At 33.6% G+C, this 24,363-nt stretch overlaps 1 protein-coding gene across 4 annotated transcripts in view; it reads left to right on the top strand.

The window, feature by feature from the left end:
• Positions 1-24,363, top strand: part of LOC143256866 (integrator complex subunit 6-B-like) — a 68,713-nt gene that overhangs the window by 32,502 nt on the left and 11,848 nt on the right. For all 4 annotated transcript variants that reach the window (XM_076514657.1, XM_076514659.1, XM_076514661.1 and 1 more), the window contains 8 exons: positions 1,055-1,235; positions 2,044-2,184; positions 7,886-8,106; positions 13,262-13,414; positions 14,778-14,910; positions 15,579-15,673; positions 16,168-16,278; positions 19,174-19,522. In XM_076514657.1, coding sequence (XP_076370772.1) covers positions 1,055-1,235; positions 2,044-2,184; positions 7,886-8,106; positions 13,262-13,414; positions 14,778-14,910; positions 15,579-15,673; positions 16,168-16,278; positions 19,174-19,522 — 1,384 coding nt within the window. The remainder of the gene's footprint in view (positions 1-1,054; positions 1,236-2,043; positions 2,185-7,885; positions 8,107-13,261; positions 13,415-14,777; positions 14,911-15,578; positions 15,674-16,167; positions 16,279-19,173; positions 19,523-24,363) is intronic.

Below are 24,363 nucleotides of genomic sequence, written 5' to 3' on the forward strand. Positions count from 1 at the left end.
ATAGAGGATAAATTTTATCCATTTAGGTATTTCTTCTTTTTTTGTTGTGACGTTGTGATACAGGTGGTAACTATAGCTCCAGGTTGGGATGCAGTTGAAGAAAATAACATTGCAGTCAAATAGCCTAAGCCACCAATGTTGGATAAAGGTACTACAATTCATCATTCCAACCCCTAGTTGTGGATCCTTGGCTATCTGGTTGAAAATGGCTTATGCTGACAATTACTCATTCTATTCCACCTTTAATATAGAAACCTTATTCCAGGCGAGAAACATACCTGTTCCAGTTGTAGTGTAATTTCCCCACTCTTGTACCATTATTTTCTCTTTGTACACTTCTGTTCTATACAGATGCTTTCTGTATGGATCATGCATTCACATATTCTTCCACCTTCTCAAGGTGGGATTCTAGCTATAATATTACCAGATGGTTAACATTTTCCTAAACTCTATAACCATACCTCCCACTAAAATCCAGTTTATATCTTAAAGAAGTAATTACATTATAAGGATGAGATGCTCATATAGAGTACCATATAAAATATATTGAAAACAGTGGGAAAATTTACAAATTAGAATTTGCCTAAGGCATTTGAGTAGGGTATAAAAGACTGGAGCAAGCATTTTCAATGCTCAGATGAGCAAAAAGTGGAAAACCTGGAGTGGAAGGTAAGTATGTTTTGAAAAGAAACATAAATGTCATTTACATTATATTAATATGTACATATGGTTCAGTTTCTGGAGAAATAGGTTATTAAATCTAACATATAACCTCAGAACAAAATGTTTTATGGCTGTAATTCAATTTATTAGTATTTCACGTGTCAGATCAAGTAATAGCTATAGTGTCAGGGGAGGTTTTACTGGAAATGCATTTTCAGTCTAGGAAAATGTTAACTTCTGTGTTTTATTTTATTTTTTTCCAATGTAGCCATTTTTTATTACTAAATGTTGTTTGGGGTATTTCTGAATGCAGTACTCTACATTCTATAATTCTTTATGAAAATATTTTTGATGTTTTAGTTTATAAATTATACATTATTGCTCATTCTAGCTTAATCTCCCTATGTCCTCCATGCCTGGAGCTGAACTGACAAAGGAGCCCTTTCGCTGGGACCAGAGGTTATTTGCACTGGTCCTGCGGCTTGCTGGGACCCCCTGCACAGAGCGAGATTCTGGGTCTGTAGTTCCCCCTGACAGTTCTCCAATTGATGCAATGTGTGAGGTTACAGGGGGTAGGTATTAAGATAATAGTATAAAGCTGAGCACATCTTGGAACACCTAGAATTGCATATCTGTGTTTTTAATCAAACTTGATTAATGGTCATCAGAACACCTTTCTGTCCTCACCTTTGTGTGCCTTATTAACCAAGTTTTATATTAGTTATTCTTTGGATACACTTTTAATGTTTACTTTGCTTTTCAACACAGATATACTTAAATTCGTAATAAGTTACATCAGGGCCTGTTTAATAAACATTACCGAAGTTATAGCTCCCCACCCTGTCAGCAAAATATTTTCCGAATAGTAAATGACTATAATTGATGCTCGTAATTATTTATTTTGATCCTCTTGTACATAGACTGGTTTGAGGGTACTGTCTAAATGCAGCCATATCAAATATAAAGTTGTTCTTTTAAAAATATATTGCAAATGAGTAAATATTTTGCTACACTGTTTTTGTCTGTCTAATTTGAAATGTTCTATTTTAGCTTCACCCATCCCAGTAGTTTAATCTGGCCCTTAGGTTGACCAGTTTACCTTTGATAACAAGGTAAATATTAAGTACTGAAGAGAATAGAATTTTGTTACATCATCCCAGTACTTATTTTTTACATGCCTTCTAAATCAGCAGAAGTAACTTTGATTACGTGTGTACTGTAGAATCTGTAAATGTTTTATTTGTGTTCTTATCATATCTCTTGTTAATACATGTAATATTAGTTTTAGAATGATAAGTTTAATTATTTAAGAATATGTTCCTTTTATTTATCTCCATACTGTCACCAAACTAAGTTTTTACTGATTTTTTGCTAATTCAGGACGATCATATGCAGTGACTTCTCATAGAGTGTTGATGCAGTGTTTAGAGTCACTTGTACAAAAGGTGCAGAGTGGGGTAGTCATAAATTTTGAGAAAATTGGTCCTGACCCCCTTCCTGTCAATGGTGAAGGAAATGCAGGTAATGCTTGTGTGTTGATATATTTTTATTTTTATATTTGTGGTATTTATCAAAACTTCAATGAAAACCATTAGGCTAGCATACATGTTTACTACTTGCTGTTTAAAAATCATAATTTATTTATTTGTACTAATCCTGTCATGTTTTATATCATCAGTTAAGTTGAGTGACCAGTGTTCTTTATCAATATTCTGCTAGTACAAAAGTCTCATATCTAGTAAAGTAATTCATATTCAGTTGTACTAAGTTTTCATAGAAACCCATGTTTAATGTTTGGTATTTCACTAAATCATATTTACCTCAATTTATTTTTATGAATTTTAATAATTTTTACTTTAATTTTAACATTTTACCAACCAACTAAATCATATTGTGAGAAAAGCAATTTCTTTGTGTGTTTTTGTTATTGCAGGACACACACACTCGTGTGTGTGTATGTATATGATTTTTTAAACAATAAATTCTTGAAATGATTTTTAGACTATCATCCAAATTTAAGTTTCAGAAAACAAATGTATGCAGCTTGTATACACACTTGTGTATGTGTTGTGCATGTGAACTACATTTGTTTTAACTTAGTATGTATTAAACAACTTTTATAGTATGATCTTTGTACCAAGGTTTTATATGACTCAGTAACATCACATGTAGCACATTATATAACTATCGTTACATTCTTTCCAGTTATAAAACCATTTGGTAAAATTGTTTAAAACTTGACAAGAACTTTTATAAAGCATTTATTTTGAGAAAAAATATTGAATTTTAATTTTTTTCTACTATTTCTACCAAAAATTCATTATTTGTTATTCGTTCTCACTTTCTGAACAGTTCACCTTGCAAGGTGATTTTCATGTTAAGTATAAAAATACTATTTTATCTTTCAGTTTCACATTTCATTTTCATAATCTCTAGAACCTCCTAAATGAATTTCAAAAGTTTTCTTAAGATAACTTTATATTTTATTTGCTATTTTCTCTACAACATCACTAACTAGCTATTTTCCTGAGCTAAGCATTATGAAATTAAAATACATACCTCTTATTTCTCTGTTGAATAACCAAATTTTTTTTGCATCATATGCATAATTCCATATCTTTTCATATTCACTTATAGCTTATTTTGAGTGTTTTCTTTTTCTTTTATTTAATTATCTATATCGACACACATCAACATTACAGTTTGAGCATTATATGTTAACACAGTTGAGCCCTTGGCACAATGGTGGTTGCACTCACAAACTTTATGAATGCCTGTTGATTGAGGTAAAACATAGAATAAATATAAATGTTTGTGCATTTTATATAGGTGTTTACCTCCTTTCACAAAATTAGCTATTCTCATTTAGTGCAACTCTATATGTGTGAATTTTTTTTTTACCCATGATACAAGTCTTTCTCCCTTTGTTGGAATTAGTATATTTTAACCTCTCTGTCATCTGTCAACAAATAGTAGCATAGCATGCTTACATTGCACATCACTTTCTCTACACTCCTCCACTGAATTTCACTTCTCTTACATTTCATTTTATTTATTCAACCAGATTTTTTTTACATGTTTATCAGTTAATTCATATAACTTTATTTCTGCACTTGCATTTTGTTAAACTTTTCTTTACAATGCATTCTGAAGTTCACCTTACAGTTTTGGTGGTTACAACAGTGATTAGCATTTTTTGCAGGCCTTGTGTGTGAATTCTCAATGATGGATTTATTTCCTGTTGTACATCAGGAAGTTGAATATTACTGGGTACAACCATTCTCCCCAGACTTTGCCATAGCTGCAACTGAAACTTACAAGCCTTTACTGGCTGACAAGGACTTTGTCTTTATCCACCTCTAGAGTTTGCCCATCATTTCTGTTCCCAACCTGTGGACTCTTGTAATCCTCATTTAATTTTTTTGGAATTTTTCTCTCTGGTTTGTATTGTTTTATTCTTGTCCCCTTTTTCGTGTAATCCTCCATTTAACAAGCACTGTTTTCTCACCTTTGGGTATTTCTTCCTCCTATGATATTCAGGTTATTGCTGTTCTGTTAACTTTGCATTTCTGCGAGATTAGCTAGTCATGCCCCCCAAGGACGTTTGATCACTTTTTTTACCATTGGGTGGACTGTTTTTTGATCAGCAGTTGTTTGAGGGTTTCTTAACCTCTTTTAGAGAGGGCAGATTCTGAATCTATTGTTAGTCTTATACCTACCCTCCTCAAATATTTTGGTATCTTTCTTCCTTATATCAGCTTTCAGTGGATCTCCACTGTACTCAGAAATTTTTGCCAATACCTTTCACTCTCTCTCCTGCACTTCAGCTCGTACCTCGTCCTAACTCTGCCCTTACACATGATTTTTTTATTGTTGAGACCTTCTTCGTAGGGGTTCGGTTTCAACTGGACTCCAATATACTGCTGTATCCAGTTTGGGTTCTGAGATGTGGTATATCACATAAAGCTACCCTCCAGGGTAAATACAACCATTTTTTTATTCCCTGTCAATCCTCCTCACTTTGTGATCTTTCACCTTCTACCTTACAAATAGGGTCTGCCTTCTGGTCCATTCAGCCTACTCCTTTCTACCTTCTTCATCCCATACCTTATTCCATATTTCCTCCCATCTAATCGTCTCCTCATATTTTTCTTCACTTTTAATCCTAAGTAGTTCATTGGAGGAAACTCCTAATATCTTCTTCACATTACGATTTCTTCTACATTGGGGTTTCTTCTTCCATCTGTGTGTGTGCTCTAGAGTTCAGTGTAACTTTAACTGATAAGTTTTATCAATTTTTCTCTTTTTCATGGGAATTTCTATCTTTTTATCACATGTGCCTGACCATGTATTCTCTAACATCTAAATCTGCACTATACACCATGTTGATCCACACACTCTTGTCCATGGCACCCTTTTGAACAGGTTCCACTTAATTACTATAACCATTCAGTTGAGAGTACAGTGGTGGTGATTTGCTGATGTGGATGCATTGGGGCCTCTACAAGATTTGATCTGTTCTTTACTGGTGGACGTAGCATCCTTATACTGTTTACATATTTAACAGTATTCACAATCACTAGATTTTATCCGTCACTTTGTAAGCTGATATGGCCTTCTTATACTATGTGCATTACCAGAGGATTGATCCAGCATGACCTCCTGATACCATTTATACTGTCACATAAATTTATCTATTACTTTCCTTTATGATATGGCCTTCTTATACAGTTTACATATTTAACAAAATCCACAACCACTGGAGTTCATCTGTCACCAGATTGATTGAAGTGGCCTCCCCCTGTTCATTTACATGTATACTTGAGTTGACCAGTCACCTTAAAGTTGATGTCCCCTCCTGTTACACATTCCATACCACCTGGAATTGATTCATCACAAGTGTACTTTACCCCTTTCATTTGGATATCCTTATCCTACCTTTATGTGGATGGCAGGTGTAAGTGAAGACCTATGAACCAATCAGCATAAGTCCTGGCACAAGTTGAATCCATCTTTTTGATATTGAATAGGCAGTCCCAGATTGCTATAGCTTGTTGATCCCTGTAAAGTACATAGGAACTGGTGCAGATCTTAAACCTCAGTTACTTAGTTAAAGACAGTATGATTTTAAACCTACTCTCTCATGGATGTCAGTACCCCTTAGAAGAGGTTTTTGCATGCAGTTAACTTGATGAACATGGTCTGACACTCTAGCCACTCTACACCTTGTGATTTCTGCCTTTTTGTTCTAAGAATTACATGCTTGGATGAAGAGTACATCTAGCTCAGAAGTGGTGCAGTTCCCTTCCTCTGATCTTCAGATCTCTCCCTCATGCTCAGAGTTATCCTTCAAATACTTTTGGGGGTGCTTCTGTTATTCCCTTGTACCAGCTCTCTTCAGTGTTGGATTCTAGCTATGCTTGTTAGTGGAGATAAATACCATTCTGCCCATGTGGCACGTATGTATAAATAATCCTGTAGAAAACAGGTGCTGCTAACTATTCAGCATATGATTTGACAACAGCCAAACATTTTAGTGATGCATTGATTTTGATTTTTTGTTCCATGTGCATAGAAGGGAGTTCATTTATGCTTGTAAGTATGGTTCTTGATAATTAACTTTAGTAATTTTGGGGTTAGAATATTAAATTTGATATTAACTACACCTGTGTATCTCTTACATATTGTATGTCTAATGTATATCAGAAAACGTTTTTAAAGGTCATGGCCTTAAATGATCCGAGTTCTCCCTCTCAATACAGGCTCAGTCTATATAACTGGCCACATAACCTGTTTATACTCATTGAAAGTCTTTTTAGATTTAATACCTCTAACTTTCAATATAGTGTGTATCTTCAAAGAAATTTGGTGGTATTCCAATTAATATTACAAGTTTTTCACATACAAAAAATTGTATTTTTTAAAATAAAGATTCGTCCATGACTATTTTGAATATTTTCCATGTGCAAAATAATTGTTAAAATGAAAAGTAATTTTCTTTATCACAAATTTTCTTTGTGTAATTCTTAAAACCTCCTAAATGTACTTCAGATATCTTTTATCAATAAAACTTGATAGTTTATCTCATTTTCTAAAAAAAAATCAATTTAAATTACTTTTTTCTTTCTAGAATGACTTAATTCATTTCTTGTAAGTAGCTGTAAGGTTGTAAAAGTATACATTTATTTACAATTAAATTTCATTTTGTGATTACCCTTTGAACCATGTCTAACTACTGTCACCACCATTATAAGTTGTAAGTCATTCGGAGCACATACAATTAACATTACATTATCGATTTGTTACCCATGAGCTACTAAAACTAGTACATGCAGCTTGCATGCGTACCTCATGAAACATTTTTATTTTTTTAAGCTAATCTTTAACTTCCCTACAGGAACAATGTTGATACTGAGCAAATCTGACATTTAACCATTTGAATGTGATGTTATACATCATTTGACAGATGAAAACCTTGATTTTCTATTAGTTATAGGTAGTATATGAGTAAACATGAGAGAGAACTATTAACAAATTATAAAAGAGGATGTAGCAGGAGGGGTCTGATTTTATATTTGATAGTTCTGTAACCAAACAAAATTGAAGACTGTAATAAATGTGGTTTGTCTGAACAGTGGGGGTCTTACAGAGAATAATTTGTTTAATTTTATACTTTTTCAAGGAGTGATGGATAAAATAGGGACAATGGCATGCCAAGAGAAGATGTTATGAGTGCCATGCTAGAAGAAATTCAGGATTGTTTTTGATATTGCCTTGTGTGCAATTAAAATGTGGGTTATTAGCTAAGATTTTATGCTATTTTAATTGGTATAACTTGAACAAAAAAGTAATTTAATAAAATTTTGAATGTGAGACACTAAAATTGTGTTGTACAGTGAAAGAAACTTGTGTTGGTGGGTTTATATTGTAATGTGATAGGCTCACGATGCCTCGTTTCATACTAATATTAATTTATTTTCCTATACCTTTTCACTTAGGATTTGTTTCTTATTGGATTTCTGTTTCACCTGATATATTGAACCTAAGAAATTATTTGAGTTGGAATTGGAGAAAGTTGCATAAGATTTTGACTTTTTAGTAGCTCATTCAACAAATGTGAAAAGTGTATTATAAATAAAAACACTTAAGACAGGTTATTTTGTTTTGCAGCATAGAGTTATTCTTAAAGTATTCCTCATCTTTGATTCCATTAAACTTTCAGAAGTAACAGAAGATAAACAGGGAAATCTAACACCAAACCACAGAGTATCAACTCCAGGTCCAAATGGAGGAGGACAGCCAGCTCTTCCAAGTGTCACAACTACTGCTTGGCAGAGCTGCCACAAATTAATCTATGTCCAACGCTCAGCACAGAAGGGCTATTCTGTGGGCCATTGGCCTATTCCAGAATCATTTTGGCCAGACCTTAACAGTCCAGCTTTGGTAAGAAAAATAATTTTTTTTGTAGTTTTTTGTGTAATTCATTTTCTTACACAGAACTTTTGTATTTTTTAGTTAATGATACAGACCAGTTTCTTTAATTGACTCAACAATTAAGAATATATTGTTAGATGTTTTAATTTGAAAAAAATACCAGTGAAGTGTAAATCTACTAATTGTCTTTTAATGGTAATTCAGATTTTTCTCCTCGGTGTGGATTCCTGTAAATAGTGAGAGGACCTCCCAGAGAAGGTTCTGTTCTTTTCTCTGGGATATAAACATCCAACCATGTCTGCTGTGCATGGTGGCCCATGAAGGGTAGGAGAGGATCTTGGTGGTTAAGGGGTCCAACTTTAACACACCACTTTAGCCTTGAATTTGTGTAAACAGGTAACCTTGGAGTTCCCCCCAGGGTCATTCGGCAGGGCCACTTGGGCTAGAGTCAATCAAGTACCAGTGTTTTAGTTCTCATTTGGCATTGTGGGCATTATGTCTAATGCTGGTGTTTGGGTATAGTGCTTATGAAACTCTGGCATTGCTGCAATGTCCTTGTTTGGCATTGTAGTGCATCCCCTTGTAGGGCTTCATGGTAGGTGGGATCGACTGGCACCGAAATATTCTTTCTTTATTATGGATCCCCCAAATAAAAATAAAATAGTGGGAAAACAGGCCATAGGTAAACTTCCATGTCTTGAAGATTCTTAACAGCAATCTTCAACCTCTTCAACACCTGTACCTTATTTTCTGATACTACATTCTCTTTCAAAAAAATTTTTAAGGCAAGTGTCTCCCTTTTATATTCAGAGGGGCTTACTGGATCTCTTAAATTAGTCAAAAAGCTTCATTTTGGTGACATATTAGTGGAAATATCCACTCCTAAACACTGAACTCCTCTTGCATTTGAAAATCATTGGGGTTATACTCACTGAAGTTACTCCCCATGCTACTTTGAATTCATCACGAGGAATTATTGTTGAGAGTGATTTCAAGAACATCCCCAAGTCAGAGATCCTTGCTAGTTTCTCCACCTTAGGAGTTTTTGCTCGCAAAGATGAAATTATGATGCCAACTAACATCCTGATTTTCACATTTATGTCACCTTGTCCATCTACCACCATCAAGGCAGGTTATTAAAACTGCAAGGTACAGCCATATATTCTGAACCCTCTGTGGTATTTCCAGTGTCAGTGGTTAAGTCACTCAGACGTCATGTCATGGTTTCTTGGCGTGTGCTCATTGAGTAGCAAGGAGCACAATGCCTATGAGTGTGAATAGACAAATAGACCCTCATTGTGTTAGTTGTAATGGCTCTCACACATCTAACTTTCATTCATGCCCCAGGTGGGTGGAAGAAAAAGAGGTACAGTGTTTTAAAACAGCTCATAACATTTTTTACCCTGAGGCTCAAAGTTACTGTTCACCACTCCATCTCGAACATATGCTGCTGCACATCATTCCACTGCTACATTGGCAGTGCAGACATTTCTTTCCTTGTCTCTGAAAGAATCATTCTCACACCATGTGAAAAGTATATTGTCCTCCATGGTTAAGAAAGTTGATGAATCAACATCAACACTCATTTCTGTCCCTACCATTTCTTCCAGCAAATCCCCAGATCCACTTCCTTTGGTTCTGGGTTCTAGCATTTCCTTGGATCCATCTTCTCTGGCCCAAAGATATGGAACAAACAATCAGTTGCTGGAATCTTCTTCTGCTCAATTGATCCAGAGCAGGATCCATGGAGGTTGATAGACCTTCTTTGAATAAAGAAAAAAGATGTGATCAAAAACAGAAGGGCTCTCTGCCCAGTCTGCCTAAACATAATTAAAAATGGTTATTTTAATACAGTGAAAATGTCAAGGTTTATGTTTTAATCTGGATGACATTGAAGCACTGACTGATTCTTACCATTCTTTGTATATTACTGTACAGGAAACACTTCTAAAACCTGCTGATACAGTCACTTTTCAGTTTTCTTTGTACAGAAATGACAGGTTGTGTGATGGAAAGGTAGCACTGCTTGCTGATCAACATATGCCCACCCTGTCTTTGCCACTTGACAAACCCTTGGAGGCCACAGCCATTCACGTTTCATTTGGTCACACCATCAGTCACCCTTTGTTCTCTTTACCTGTCTCCTAGAGAGACCTATGATCAGTCAGACCTTGTTGCTCTCCTTAAACAGTAGCCATCTCCATTTTTAATCCTGAGGGATTTTAATGGATATAATACCTTCTGGGGAAGTGCTGATATTGATGGGAGGGGTTCACTCCATAGAGTGTATGTTCTCATATCACAACCTTTCTCTTTTCGGTATTGGTTCTTGTACTTATTTTCTTGCACCTAGTCACTCATTTACTGCTATTGATCTCTTGGTCTGCTGCCTGTCACTAATTCCCACTTTTTATGTAGGGTTGACAGTAACCCATGGGACAGTGAAAATTTTCCCATCATTTTGAGAAAGACTGGCTGTGGTTGTTGCCACCCAACTTGCATGACCTGGTGGAAGCTGAACCAAGCCAACTTGCCCTTTTTCATTGCTCTCTCAGAAATTGATCCTGTCATCATCTGTAAGCCATCAATAGATGGCTGCCTGGGAGCAGTGATTGACTGTATTATCCAGGCAGCTGCTCGTTATATTCCTAAAACCTTGACACATACTCCTGAGAAGAAGCACCATCTTTTATTTACTGGACATCATTTGAACCGTCCCTCCATTATCATTTATATCAATGGAATAAATCATGTGACTGTGGGCTCTGCCATGGTTTGTTATGGTTCGGTGGTTGTGCACAGAATCCCTTCTACAGTTTCTGTGTTCACTGCTGAACTGTATGCCATTTTTCTTGCCCTGGATCACATAGAAGCTAAGCAGTACTCTCTTATCTCTCTACTGGCCTTGGAATTGCTGATATTCAAAAACCGACTGATCCATTTTGCTTGAACATCTACTTCCATGGATACCAGGTCATGTTGGTATTTGCAGGAACAAGCTCTTTGAAACTGCAGCTGAATCCATCTGCTCTAGTGCTATCACTGCCTGTTCCGTACATGAACTGTAGTCCTATATTCAAGGCTTGGCTCTGCACCAGTTGGCAGTCAACTTGGAGTGAGCAACATGAAAACAAGTTTTTCCAGATAAAACCATCTATTGGACTTAAACCGTCTTGTTTCCTTAAGGATCGAAAAGACGTTGTCCTAACTAGACTACACAGTGGTCAGTTTTTTAGCTCATTGTGTTCTTTTATCTGGGAATGATGCACCAATGTGTGTGTGGTCTGTGTGGCACGCAGGTCACAATAGTCCACATTTTACTGTCGTGCTGTCATTACAACTCTGAATGATGGTACCATTTTAGACAAGTTTTGACCACAGGAAACTCCTGACAATATCCACCTTACAAATTTTTTAGTTTTTAATTCAAAAATTGGACTTTGTTTTGTTTTAACATGATTCCTTTTTAATAATTTTACTTCATTTTAAATTTTTTTAGCTGTTTATCACAGATAGTCTCATTGCTTTGTGCCATATAATGCCAAACAACCATCAATGAACCAGTTCAGATTTTAAACTTTCTTGTATCTTGTGTAGTGATTTAACATTAACCTTATCTTAGTGGTTAGCATTTTTCTGGTGTTAATTAAACACCTACATATCACATTTCAAAATTGAAGTAAAATAATAATTCTAACTCTGTTTTAATAGTTTTTAACATACAAATATTTAAAAGTTTATACTGTCATTTTGTAACGTTTATTTCGCACAAAATCAAAAACTAAATGTCCCAATTTTCATTTCTGCACAGCTCCAAGAAGTCTTGCATGTAAAAAATGCATGTTGTTTTTATTTTATAAAATTTATTTGCTCTTCACAAAGTACTGTAGTTTGATATTTGCTATGAAGCTGTCATCTATTTAGAATATAAATCATATCTAGCTTCTCAAGTGATTTTCCTTCTTTGTTCTTAATTCTATTACAACAGCTCCTCATTCCCACCTTTTTGTGATGTCATGGAATATGGTCTGTAGAATTACTAATGAACCTAAGTTTTGAAAGTAGCTGTAGCCAATGTTTAAATATGGTTGGGGAAAGTAGATTATAAACTAGTTACATGAGTGTAGAATAAATAAAATAGTTTAAAGAAAAAGTTATTTTTTGAGAATACAGACTAGTGAATTTCCTATAAAGGTCAACAAAATAATTTTGTGAGGAGTTCATAAGGAATAGGAACAAACCAGAGAGATCTAGGATTGTTTGTTTTTTTGAAGTTCCTTTAAATGTTATTTTTTGTTACTGAAAAATATTTTTTGTAAACTATATGATTAAAATCTACAGAAATTTCTTCTACAACACCAGATAAGCCTAGTATGGTTTAGCAGGTTCAGTTGACAATTCCAAAGACCCAAATTATTTTGAATATTATTGTTAAGTGTATTTTATTAAAACTGTACATACAAAATTAAAGAGCTTAGTATTTATTGAAAAGGTATTAAAATTATTAGATACAAGTTGATTTTCACCAAGCATCTTGTCAGCAAAAATCACAACTTACCAAAAGAACTCATAGTTGAGTTCCTTTGCCAGTAATAAATCTTTATCAGTTTTGTCTTGTTTTCTTTTATAATTTAAATCTAGAATTGGTGACTTTTACAATTAGCAAAATAAAATATTTAAAATTTGGAAATTTCACAACTTAAAAAAAAAATGGAAATATTAAATCAAATTGATAACAGGTGCAGCAGCAACACTGAGTTTAAACACAAGAATATTAAACATAGTATTTTTGTCTATTTTGATTAACCCTTTCAAAAAGAGCTCAATATGATATGCATTAGTTCATGTACACATTTGCACATGTGAAGTGTTTACCTTAACTTTTAATACAGTATGTGTACCTTCAAAAAATTTGGCAGACTTTTAGTGAAGATTACTTATTTTTCATATTTAATTAAATATTTTTACTAAATATTTGTTTGTGAAAATATCAAGTCTGTTTAGTTACTAATCTTATACACTGTATACACAAGTGCAATAAACCAAAGCCACTGGCCAAGATATGCCACTGATGTATGTATGTATGTATGTGTGTGTTTGTTTGTATAAACACATTTATAATCACATATCCACGTACATTTCATTTATAACTTTTTTTGAATAGCCTCCTAGGACAGCTCATCCTGTGGTCAAGTTTACTTGTACTAATGCAGAGCCCATGGTCATTGACAACCTACCATTTGATAAATATGAACTAGAACCAAGTCCTTTAACTCAGTACATCCTCTCCAGAAAGCAACCAACTGTTGCATGGCAGGTCAGTAAAAAAAAAACAAGAAAAAACTTAAGATGAACTGTGGTTATTTTATGTTTGGGGGGTTATGGTCATTATTTTGTAAATGTTATCTTTAATTATCAAGTTATAATGGAAATGCTTTACACAATATAATAAGAGTAGCAGAGCATAGCTATTGAAAGTTAACTTTATTTTCTGTATTTTATTTTTATCAGTACCATTAGGTTTGTCTTCATAAAGTTACAATCATTAAATGTGGACTTAAATGTAAATAAACTGAGTAATTTTATGGTTCTGCCTGTTATTGACATTCAGTGTAAAGAACTGACCCAATTTTTATGTGTGTGAACCCCAACAGCAATTAATAGGATTAAGTACAGTATTGATGCCAGTTTAAATTTTTGTGTGACTTTCACATTGTCAGAGACCTTGTAAGTAGTAAAGTCATAATCTGAAGCATATTGGTATAAATCACTTTTAAAATGTTTTTGTAAAATTACTGATGGTTTGTGTCATTTCTAAGGTTAAGAAAGTTTGATATATGTACATTTTTCAACATAAGTTTACAGAATAAATTGGAAACTATGTGGAAATCATTTTATCTCACTCATAACTTATTAATAAATAAGCCTGGTTAATAAAAGTATTATTTGTATGCTTAATTTTAGATATTTTTAAATGTTGAAAAGAAGTCTTGTAGTATTTTAGTTGCCTTTCTTCATGAGATAATTGAATATTGTTAAGCTGAAATATTATAAAAATTGTTACATTCAAAAATGAGATTTCTTAAAAAAATTAGTTGTTGTGGGTAGAAATCCAGGACTAAAAATAAGTTTTTCACTGGTTTAAAAAACATATCTCTTCAGTGAGTGCACTTCAGCACAGAGTAAACATGACACCATAGTTCAGTTATTGCCACTGATACCATCTTTACCTGCTCTGTTTAGCATTGTTTATGTTTCAAAGAATTAGAACAAGGTAGAAGTCTATCTGATAAAGAAAGAATGTAAAGTTTCAGTATTACCCAAATAATTAATTATGTTTTTTACACAACCCAAAAATTTTATTGGTTATGTAGTGAATGACATTGATGTAAAAGAACAAAATTTAATTTATAAATTTGAGACTTAACAATTAGTCTAAACTAAATGGCTAAAAAGTGAAAAATAATGTACATTGTGTAATTTAATGTCAAAACTTGACATCTAACTTTTATCAGGTTTTGATTTGTACTTGATTTTACTACTAAATATTTATGTATATTGATTTGTCAATGAAGCTGAAAAATCCTCAGAATGTGATTAAAAAAAATATAAATGCATTAGTTTTCTGCAGTTTATGCTTTTTCAAAACATCTCTTAACATTTAATATTAAAACTTTCAGGTTTATGTGAATGGCAGTCATAAAAGTAGTGAACTAGGCCATTCCTTTGGTTACCTAAAAGCCAGTACCACACTTACCTGTGTTAACCTTTTTGTTTTGCCATACAATTATCCAGTTCTTCTTCCTTTACTGGGTAAGAAAGGTTATTGTTTCTTGAAATTTGCATATTAAATGTTTCATAATCAAAAAAGGTATTTAAATATATTTTGTTAAAATGCTTGTATTAACATATTAATCACATTTTTTAAAATAAAACCAGCTTTCCTAATTACCATAATGTATACTGACTTGCAGTGACATGAGCTTAGAACACAGAACTGTTCAAAATGCTGATATAGAACTAATTAAATTTTTAATTATAGCAGTATGTATTATTGTCAATAAAACAGTGTATTAATAATTTCGTTAAAATTGGACAGTACATTTATTAAAAGCAAAAAAATCTTCTATCAGTTTTAATCTCATAAGTGGATCCACCAATTCCAAAATTAAATAAATCATTTCTATTCGTAGTAACATATCCAATCAATTTTCATCAACATGACACAAACATAAAATTGGCAGTAAACAAAATTATAATTTTTGTTAAATTCTGAATGAGCTCATGCAGATATTTCCTTATTTCATTTTTAATTTGTGTAGACAAAAGATTGATTTTCAAAATTTACAATTGAAAGTTTTTGTGCATTTTTATTTCGTTAAGACTTGAAGATATTGAATATCACACTTAAGAGTTTTTGTTGCTTTCTTATGTTGTCAAATTAAACTTTTTTGGTTGTTGAAATTAAAACTTTTTTTTAGATGAATTTTTCAAGGTTTACAGATGTAAAGCACCTAAGGAATGGAAACAGAATTTTGAAAATTATTTAAAAAATATGCCGCTTTATTATGCAGCTGTAAGTTGAATTTTTCTGTATTAATCAACTTAAGTGTTCATTAAAGCTTTTTTTAGTTCTTTACTTCTGTATTCACTTCTTTTGTCATATTAATTTCTGATGTTTAATAATATTTATCTATTGTGTGTTGATTGAAGTTGATAATACTTGTATGATTAAGGATGATTAATATATGAATTTCATCTAAGAATAGACTGTTTTGGATACTTAGAAAGGAAAAAAAGAAATCAAGGAAAATAATTAGATTTTGGTTGATAACATTTTCTATCATTTCAAGTTGTTTCCTTGGATCTAAACTATTAGCCATACATATTGTGTATACTGTTGAACTATATTAGATATGAATTTAACTCATTCAGTTTTGAACATCACTTACCTGCACTAATAAAACATTTGATGCAGTGAATAGGGCTAGTTTTTTCTATTGATTTGCATAAACATGGATTTTTTTAGATGATCATTTTCTGTCTGATTCATGAATATATTTTTTGCAGCCACTTAAAAGAGCGTTGCAGCGAATGGGAGCTCCTAATCTAGTACCAGAAAGTATGGAAAACTGTCTTAGTTACAGTATCTTAAACTATTTGAAAAGACTTAAAAATCAGGTATTTAAAATAGTAAATATCTGAAAATATAAGTTACAGATATATCTTCAGTTATTTTTAAACATTTTTTGGAGTTTTTTGTTGTTTTTTTCAGTAGTCTTATATCCTTGTTTTGTATATTGAGATAAGCGTGACTTTATATACCTGCATTACCTAACTAGGATTCGAAGGGTAGTGAGTCATATTAATAACAGTTAATAATGTTTCTGGCTGCTCATTCTATATTAAGGGGTGTTTTTTTCTTCTTCTTCATTGAATTTATATCTTGAAACCTCAAAACAAAATTGAGTAATATTCTTGTTTCCAGAGTTTTAATTGACATGCTGACTACTTTAATGAAACTGCTAAAAATCTGTATGTAAAAATTAAATAGAAAATAAAAAGTTAATTATCAATATGCATATATTCTTTAATTTTAACTAAATTTATTGTGAAAAGTGCAAAATTACTCTAAGAAAATAACAGTAAAAGTAAAATATCTGGTAATTTTTGCTCATTACCATTAAAACAGTTAAGTAGAGACTCAAAATTTTTAGGTACTAAAAGAATTATCCTGGGTCAGAGATTACATGACCCATATGTAAATATCCACTACAGTTTAAATTTCTGAGTAGAACTCTGTGATTCCTAAATATCTAACCCTACCAAAATAATTATTTTTTCATGTATGATTATAAAAAGCAAATGCTAAAAATACCAGAACACACAATGCTAACAGATAGAATTTTTAAGAAAATATATTTAAAAAAGTAAGTTTCTTGTAGGTCTGCAAAAGCAAAACATAACGTGTTTAAAATTAAAATTCAATAAATAAGTTTAAACAGGTAACCCTATTCCCCCAAATATCTTTTACTGAGCATGGCACAGTGTTAGTGTCTCACATTCAAAATTTTATTAAACTATTTTTTTCTATGTTACATCAGTTAGAATAGCATAAAGTTTTAGCTAATAATCTATATTTTAATAGTATACAAGTTTTAAGTTCTTACTTCTACAAAGCAGTATTTTAAAAAATCCTGAATTTCCCCTACTGTAACACAAATGGAACATTTTATCCACCACCTCTTGAAAAAGGATGGAATCAAATAGAAAATTACACTCTAATAATTTATCATTGATTAGATAAACCGTGTTTATTATAGTATTCAACTTTGGTTATAGAGCTATCAAATAGAAAATCGTACACCTCTTGTCACATCCTCTCTCATAATTTGTAAATAGTTCACTTTTATGTTTTATTATATATTACCTATAACCAATAGAAATTAAAGTATTCATCTGTCAGTTGACAAGTTGTATTGAATGATTAAATGTCAATATCACTCAAACTATGAACAGTAAGTCCCATGAGAAAGTTAACAACTAGCTTGAATGAATTTGTAATGACTCATGTCTCGGAGCTAGAAAGCCAGAAAGTTTTTGAGAGATAGGGAAGGAAATTTATCTACTTTCTGTATGTTATGAGTATATTGGCAGCATTATTTATTTAAAAATTATTAATTACAACAAATACTCTGAATAGTATAAAAAATTAGGGTTAATTCTCTTCACTAACTAAGAGCAAGTAAAAAGGATCAATAAGTATTTTATTTATTGTTTTTCATGTTTATTTTTTATGTATAATTTTATAAGCAATTAAAATGTAAAAGGAATAATATTTTAGGTCAGTTAAGATTAGGTTAAGTAAAATAAATAATATAATGTTTCACAAAGCACATGCAAGCTGCTTCTACAAAGTTGTAGTAACTCCTGGGTAATGTAATTTGATAGCATAATGTGAGCTGCACATTTCCTGATTGATTTACAACTTGCAATGGTGCAGACACTACTTAATCATGGTTCAGAGAGCAATAAAATATAATTGTAGATAGATGTATACTGCTATGAACTTAGAGCTACTTAGGATGAATTGAATGTAGTTTCATGTTACAATTTGGAGTCATTCTAGAAAGAGGAAAAAAGGTTATTTGGATTTATATCGATTTTGTTTTTTTCTTCTGGTTATAGGGTTGGTCAAATTTACCGATTTCATTTTAATAAGATAGAGTAGAGAAAATGAGAAACTAAAGTTTCACTGAAAAAAGACGTTTGAAATGCATTTGACTGAAGTCATCAGAGGTGTATGTAACAGCCAGTCTTCATGTTTCAGTAGTGCTTCATTATCCTTAGCAGTAATTTACAAGCACAAGAGTTCAGTATTTATAAATTTGACAAATGATACTGCATTTCATATTCTCCAACATATATGTATGTTTCAAACTGACCTTTGTAGGAGTTCACACTATGTACCAACACAAAGACTAACTATAACTTCATGTCTGATAAACACTACAGTCTTTTCCTTTTTTAATTTTCTTATTTCTAAAGATGTTTTAGCAATCAATTAGACTAAGTTAAAATTGTCATTTTATCCTGTAAGGTTATATGTTGTGTTCCTCTTAGTTTTAATTGTGTACCAATAAACATTTAAACATTGCATTTTATTAATTTTATTTTCTAGCATCTTGCATGATTGTCAATAACTTGAACTGCTTAGAATTGTTTGTGAAGCTTTGGCAAAACTTGTAAATGTTTAAATATCACAGTTTTTTAAAAATTAACAATAAAGTAAAAACACAAATGGCTACATCCTTTGGTACCTTTATTTATCCAGTGTTGTCTTTTATTTTGTATAATTTTATGCTACTGATAACATTACAAGTCTTGCATTGATTTATTTCAAATAAAAATGTTTTCATTATTGTAATACACAAACGTGTTTCATGTGTGTAAATGCTGATCATAAGTAATAGAAAAAGTTTAAGAAAAAAAAAATCTTACCAGAAGTGTTGCACATATAAAACTAAGTATAATTAATCTTAAACTGTTTAATAAAAAGTATACTGTTTTCAACAGGCCAAGTCAGAGTTTGAAAAAATAGTGATGATGGTTGGAGCAGGCAAACAATCCAATGCAGAAAGTATCCGTGTTAATCCTGGAGTTCCTCGTGTAAATGGAGATAGTCCAAAGATCTCTGATCTTTGTCTGACATCAAATTTTTGTTTAACAAACAGATTCTCAAGTTTAGCTTCAGAACTTAATGATTTCAGCGGCTTTGCTCTAGCTGTGAAAGACAAAGAAGTAAAGACAGAAAGTTATCGCAATCCATTTGATATAACACGGGTCAGTTTACTTGATCAGATAGCACGAATGCGAGGAAATTTTCTCCAGACAGCATTATCTCATGTGAGGCTACAAGATGAAGGTAAATATTCCAACCATCTTATGTGATCTAAAGCTGTAAGTTAAATTTTCCAGAACGTACCTACTTTCTCTCAACTATTACTTAACTGTTAAGTTTTTACCTTTGCCCATTTAAGCATTGGTCTAATTTTTTCTCTCTTGTCTTCATTTTCCATTTAATTGTCCTTGTTTTTTAACATTCCTCCTACATCAGTACATTTTTTATCTTCTCTGTGCTTCAAATAATATTGTCACTTTTTCTTGACAAATTATTCATTAACTAGATTGTCTGTAGTACAACTGTTGGAGATTCTATGATTGTTGTTCATGTTGCCTGTTTGGTTTTTATAAAACTAAAAAAAAATTTATATCTGGCACAAAGGGAAATTGGGGCTCTCTTTTCCATCTTCTAATATCTAGAGTTACTCACAGAGCAATGAGGGAGGGGTTTGCTCTCATTTAAGGCTGTCCATGACCTTATCCATACTGAGATGAAGATTAACATTCAATCCAGTAGTGCTTATTGGGGGTATTTCCAGCTGTTGCACTGATGGGTGATCCTGTACATTCTGGAGAGAGTTTAAGATTTGCTTTTTCGAGCATCTTTCTTTACTCTGTCAGCTTCTTGTGAGGCCAATTTGGATCAGCAGCCTCTGGCTCTTTTTTCTTGCATTGGTACATCAAATGCATAATCTTTTCAGTCTGTGCTTTCATTGATGGTGGAAAGGTCTAAAGAAGAGTACTTAGTTCTCCTTCTATTCCCTGATGTTACAATTCATGCAGAGAGGTGTACTACTCAGTTATGTGAAGGGATAGTTGTGTCTTTTCCACCACGTGCGTAAAAGCATATTTAGACTCTCAGAGAATAGGCTCACTCCTGAAAATGTGGGGTTCCAGAACATAATCTATGGTGAACCTGAATGAGTCACAATTTTCTAGGATTCATATGACCCTACATACAGTGCAGAGATATATATCACCCCTATGCCTTTTTTAGGCAATCTCCACATCACTTTGTTGGTAATAGGAACTATTGTTAATACCCTCCCTAGTTCAGTTGTCAGCTTTTGCATTTTTCCTAATCTCTTTGCTGATATGTTTCTGGGATTTCTTGGATAAAGATAAGTTTTGAAGAATATTTGTTTGCATACTGCTGCCCTTCATGACTTACATGAAGCCATTTTCTCCAACTCTTTATTTCTCTTGAGTGTTCCATAATCTTAGGATTCAAGGATTAATATCACCTGTTTGTTTTCATCCCTCTCATTGTTGGCTTCTTCACTTTATTCTTGTTGCACTGAAAATTAGGTTCCTCTCTCATTTAAATGTTATGACCTTGACATCGGTCCCTTGGTACATGGGTACCCAGAATAGATTTTACCCATATATATGGGGTTTCACCATTTGGTCAAAACATTTACAGCAGTAGGTGTGACTAACATATTCCATCAAGGTCTGTGGAGTCTTGGCTCTGAAATTTTCTTAATATGTGGTAAACCTTAACCACAGATTTTTGCATCAGGATTGATCATTCAATTTATATTGCCACCACCATAATCCTCCCAATCTAGAGTGTTTCCACCTCCTGCAGATGCAAGATTTCAGAACTTAGTTCCATGTCTATCAGAGATTTGGGGCAGTGGAAAGAATCATTTCACTTCTTTCTGAGTTTTGCTCCTTTCTGTGCATTGCGCAGAAGACAGGAAATTGGAATTCAATCATTGCTCATTCCTTTCTAACTTAATTCCTAGATCTTCCAGTGTTTACAGTAGCATCATTCCTCACACTGCATTTGTATTTTTCACCAGGACTATGGATGACCAAGTTTGATATTGCCAATACTTATCTGCATGTTCCCAAAATAGATTTGTGGTGACATTACCTGCATTTTATGCACAAATATCTGATGCTGCTGTTCAGAGCTCTGCTCTCCAGACTAGCATCAGCTCCATGAGTGTTCTGCAAAAATGTACAAATCTTTTCTCATGACCTCTGTTCCTTAGGCCTGAGCTCACAACATTCCATGTATGTCGGGCTGCTGCTGGCATCATCTCAGTTGGTGGTGCAGCACATCCAGATAATGCTTTTCAAAACAACAAGGGCAGGATTTCTTATCTGTTAGCCAAGACATCTCTTCTTACTCAACAAGTATATCCTCCCTCTGGGTGTCTTTTTCAATGTGTATCTCAGTCTGGCTTCTATCTAGCACCACACAGTCCAACTCATACTTGCATCTCCTTCTCCCATAGTTCTTTATCTTTTATTCCCTCATTTCTTTGGGACAAATACACCTGAAATCTCTTAGGTGGTCTCTATGTGACCATTGGATCATGTACAGCAATCCACTGGATTCTTCAGTTTCAGCAAGATCAATATATTTTCTTCTCAAGTGGTTGTAAGATGAGAACAATACTACAATAAATGTTCCTCTACTGCCACCTTGCTTCAGGGATGGGGCTCAGATCTTAATGGTCAGGAATTCCAGGGCCTATGGACAGACAATGAGGCTTCCCATTACACTAATGTTTAAGAACATCTTACTGTTCAGAGGGCAATGTCTCAAGGTCTGGAATTATTGAGTGGCACAGTCATCATTCTTCAAAATCCAACAGTTCTATAGTTGTGTATTGTGAGGAGGTTGAATCCACTTTGTCCAGGCATACCAATCATTGCTCAGTTTTTGACCTGGTTCTTTGACAAGGGTTTTGCACCTCCAACAGTTGCTGTATATTAGGTGGCCTTATCGACTGTCTTAAGTTACTTGAAGAGATTGTAATTAATTGAGTCTCTAGTACTTGCCAGCCTTCTCAGTTTTCTTTGGTTTTCATCCCAGTGGGCCATTTTATTTTCCTAACTGAAATATAAAGATAGTGTTACATGCTGGTTCTCAATATTCATTTGAGCCCTTAGCCTTGTGTACCATATATCACCTTTTTTTTTTAAGGTTCTTCTTATCTTATACACTGGCAAAATGGAAGGGTATAAATCCTTTTTATTGATTCATCTAACCATTATATCTCACCTTTATGACTGATTTGAGTTCAGTTGTTTTGTGTTATCTGGCCTGCATTTAAGCTTTTAGAGGTGCAGTACAGTGATTTATTTTTTCATTGTGACTCTTCAGTTTCCTGGGATTTGTCCCTGGTCACCTTGGTAGGATGGATCCAAAAATTGATCTGTCTTACTTATTCTGGACTTCCTTAGGAGGCATGGAGACTTCTGTGAGTCACGCCTCATCAAATTCATCACATTTCTGTGTCCTTATCAGCTTTGTTGAATTGCCTGCTTTAGGATGTGGTGTAGTTTGGTATGTTGATCTCTTCCAATTCTTTTATTTCACATTTTTTGCATAATCTGGCATTATCTTTCTCCAAGCATTTCCAACTACCCATGTAGTTATCCACTACATTATACAGAGGGGTATTTTCAGTACTAATATTGTCTTTCCTTTTCAGTGTGCCATGCCTCTTTTCCACAGGATCCCACTATATAGCAAGTATTTCTCAATTGGGTATGCTTTTATCATACTAAATCCACACTAGCAATCACTAACACAATATACTTTATATAGGTTGCAACAGCACCTGTAAAATAGGGTGGTCCATAAGACCACCCAAAGGCAGGCTGGGTGGTGTAACTTTACTGTGCTGGACTGCCAGTCATGGATTTTTACAAGTAAAGCAAAATAGTATCCTGTTCATCTATGCTGATTGGTGGATTGAATAAATCAAAGATAATTTGCTTTTAAAAGTTTATAGAACTTTATTACACTGTTTACAGGGTATTTTTCCTCAAGACTCCATTGCACTAGTAGAGCCAGACAGTCCTTACCACTTCTGATTTCTAGTCGCTGGGGTGGTGGACAGAGGTTATTCTATCCTCTGCTCTTGAAAAAGAAAGTGAAGTTGGGGACATTCCTACCTGAGACAGTGTGTGTGTTTTACCACATGTTGGTAAGAGCAGCACCAGCCCACACTGAAGCCTGATTGTAATATTGGTTTAGATTTGATAATCAGCTATCCAGTTGAGTTGGGAGTGGCCCTTCTTTTTTTCATCAATATTGGTTCAGTACATTGTTTATGGAAAAGAATCTATTGTCTCTTCATAATTGTAAATGCAGAATGATTTCATCCTGAATCCTTGGTTAAGCACCGTTTATTCCATTCCTTCCCCATAATTTTGGGGGTAAGTGAAATTTTTCTTGCCTAAACAGTTGGGGAATGAAGATGAGTGTCCACAATTCCAGAGAAGATGACTTTTGTTTCCTCAGGTTAAGTAAGGCATTCAAAGATCCCATTATTCCTAGTTTTGAATGTTGCCTTTTGGACTTCTTCGGGTAGGTTAGGAAGGGAGTTTGTTCACTTTGGTGTTGCTTACTTTCTTATCATGATTCCAAGCCCAGAAAGCATAATTCTATAGTTCTAGTTTGGGATTGACTTGCATATATGTTGCTGTCCAGATATCTTAGCCACCATCATAGAATTTGAGGGTTATGACTGTATACTTCCAACCCCAAGCAGTGGGACCTCAGATACCTGTTTGAGGCTTTGCCATTGTTTATGATGGATTACATCACATTCCACCTGCACTGCATGATTTAGGTTGTGGGTGAAGTTCATACCTATTCTGAATGCAGTGCAGTCCCTCCTGAAGGATGCTGATCTTCTGTTGGTATGATCATGATCTATTCAGACACATTTTGTATGGATAATGTCCTCCGTGGCTCCTCCACTTTTATCAGTATGGGTTTCTTACTGTTGTGTGTGAAGAGATATATTTTGCAAGTTAACATTTTCTTAAATTGAAAAAAACATGTACCTCCTCCAACATTTTCTTGCCCTTCCTCCCCATTAAGAACCAGTA

The sequence above is a fragment of the Tachypleus tridentatus genome, chromosome 7 (assembly GCF_004210375.1).
Source record: "Tachypleus tridentatus isolate NWPU-2018 chromosome 7, ASM421037v1, whole genome shotgun sequence".
Classification (NCBI taxonomy): domain Eukaryota; kingdom Metazoa; phylum Arthropoda; class Merostomata; order Xiphosura; family Limulidae; genus Tachypleus; species Tachypleus tridentatus.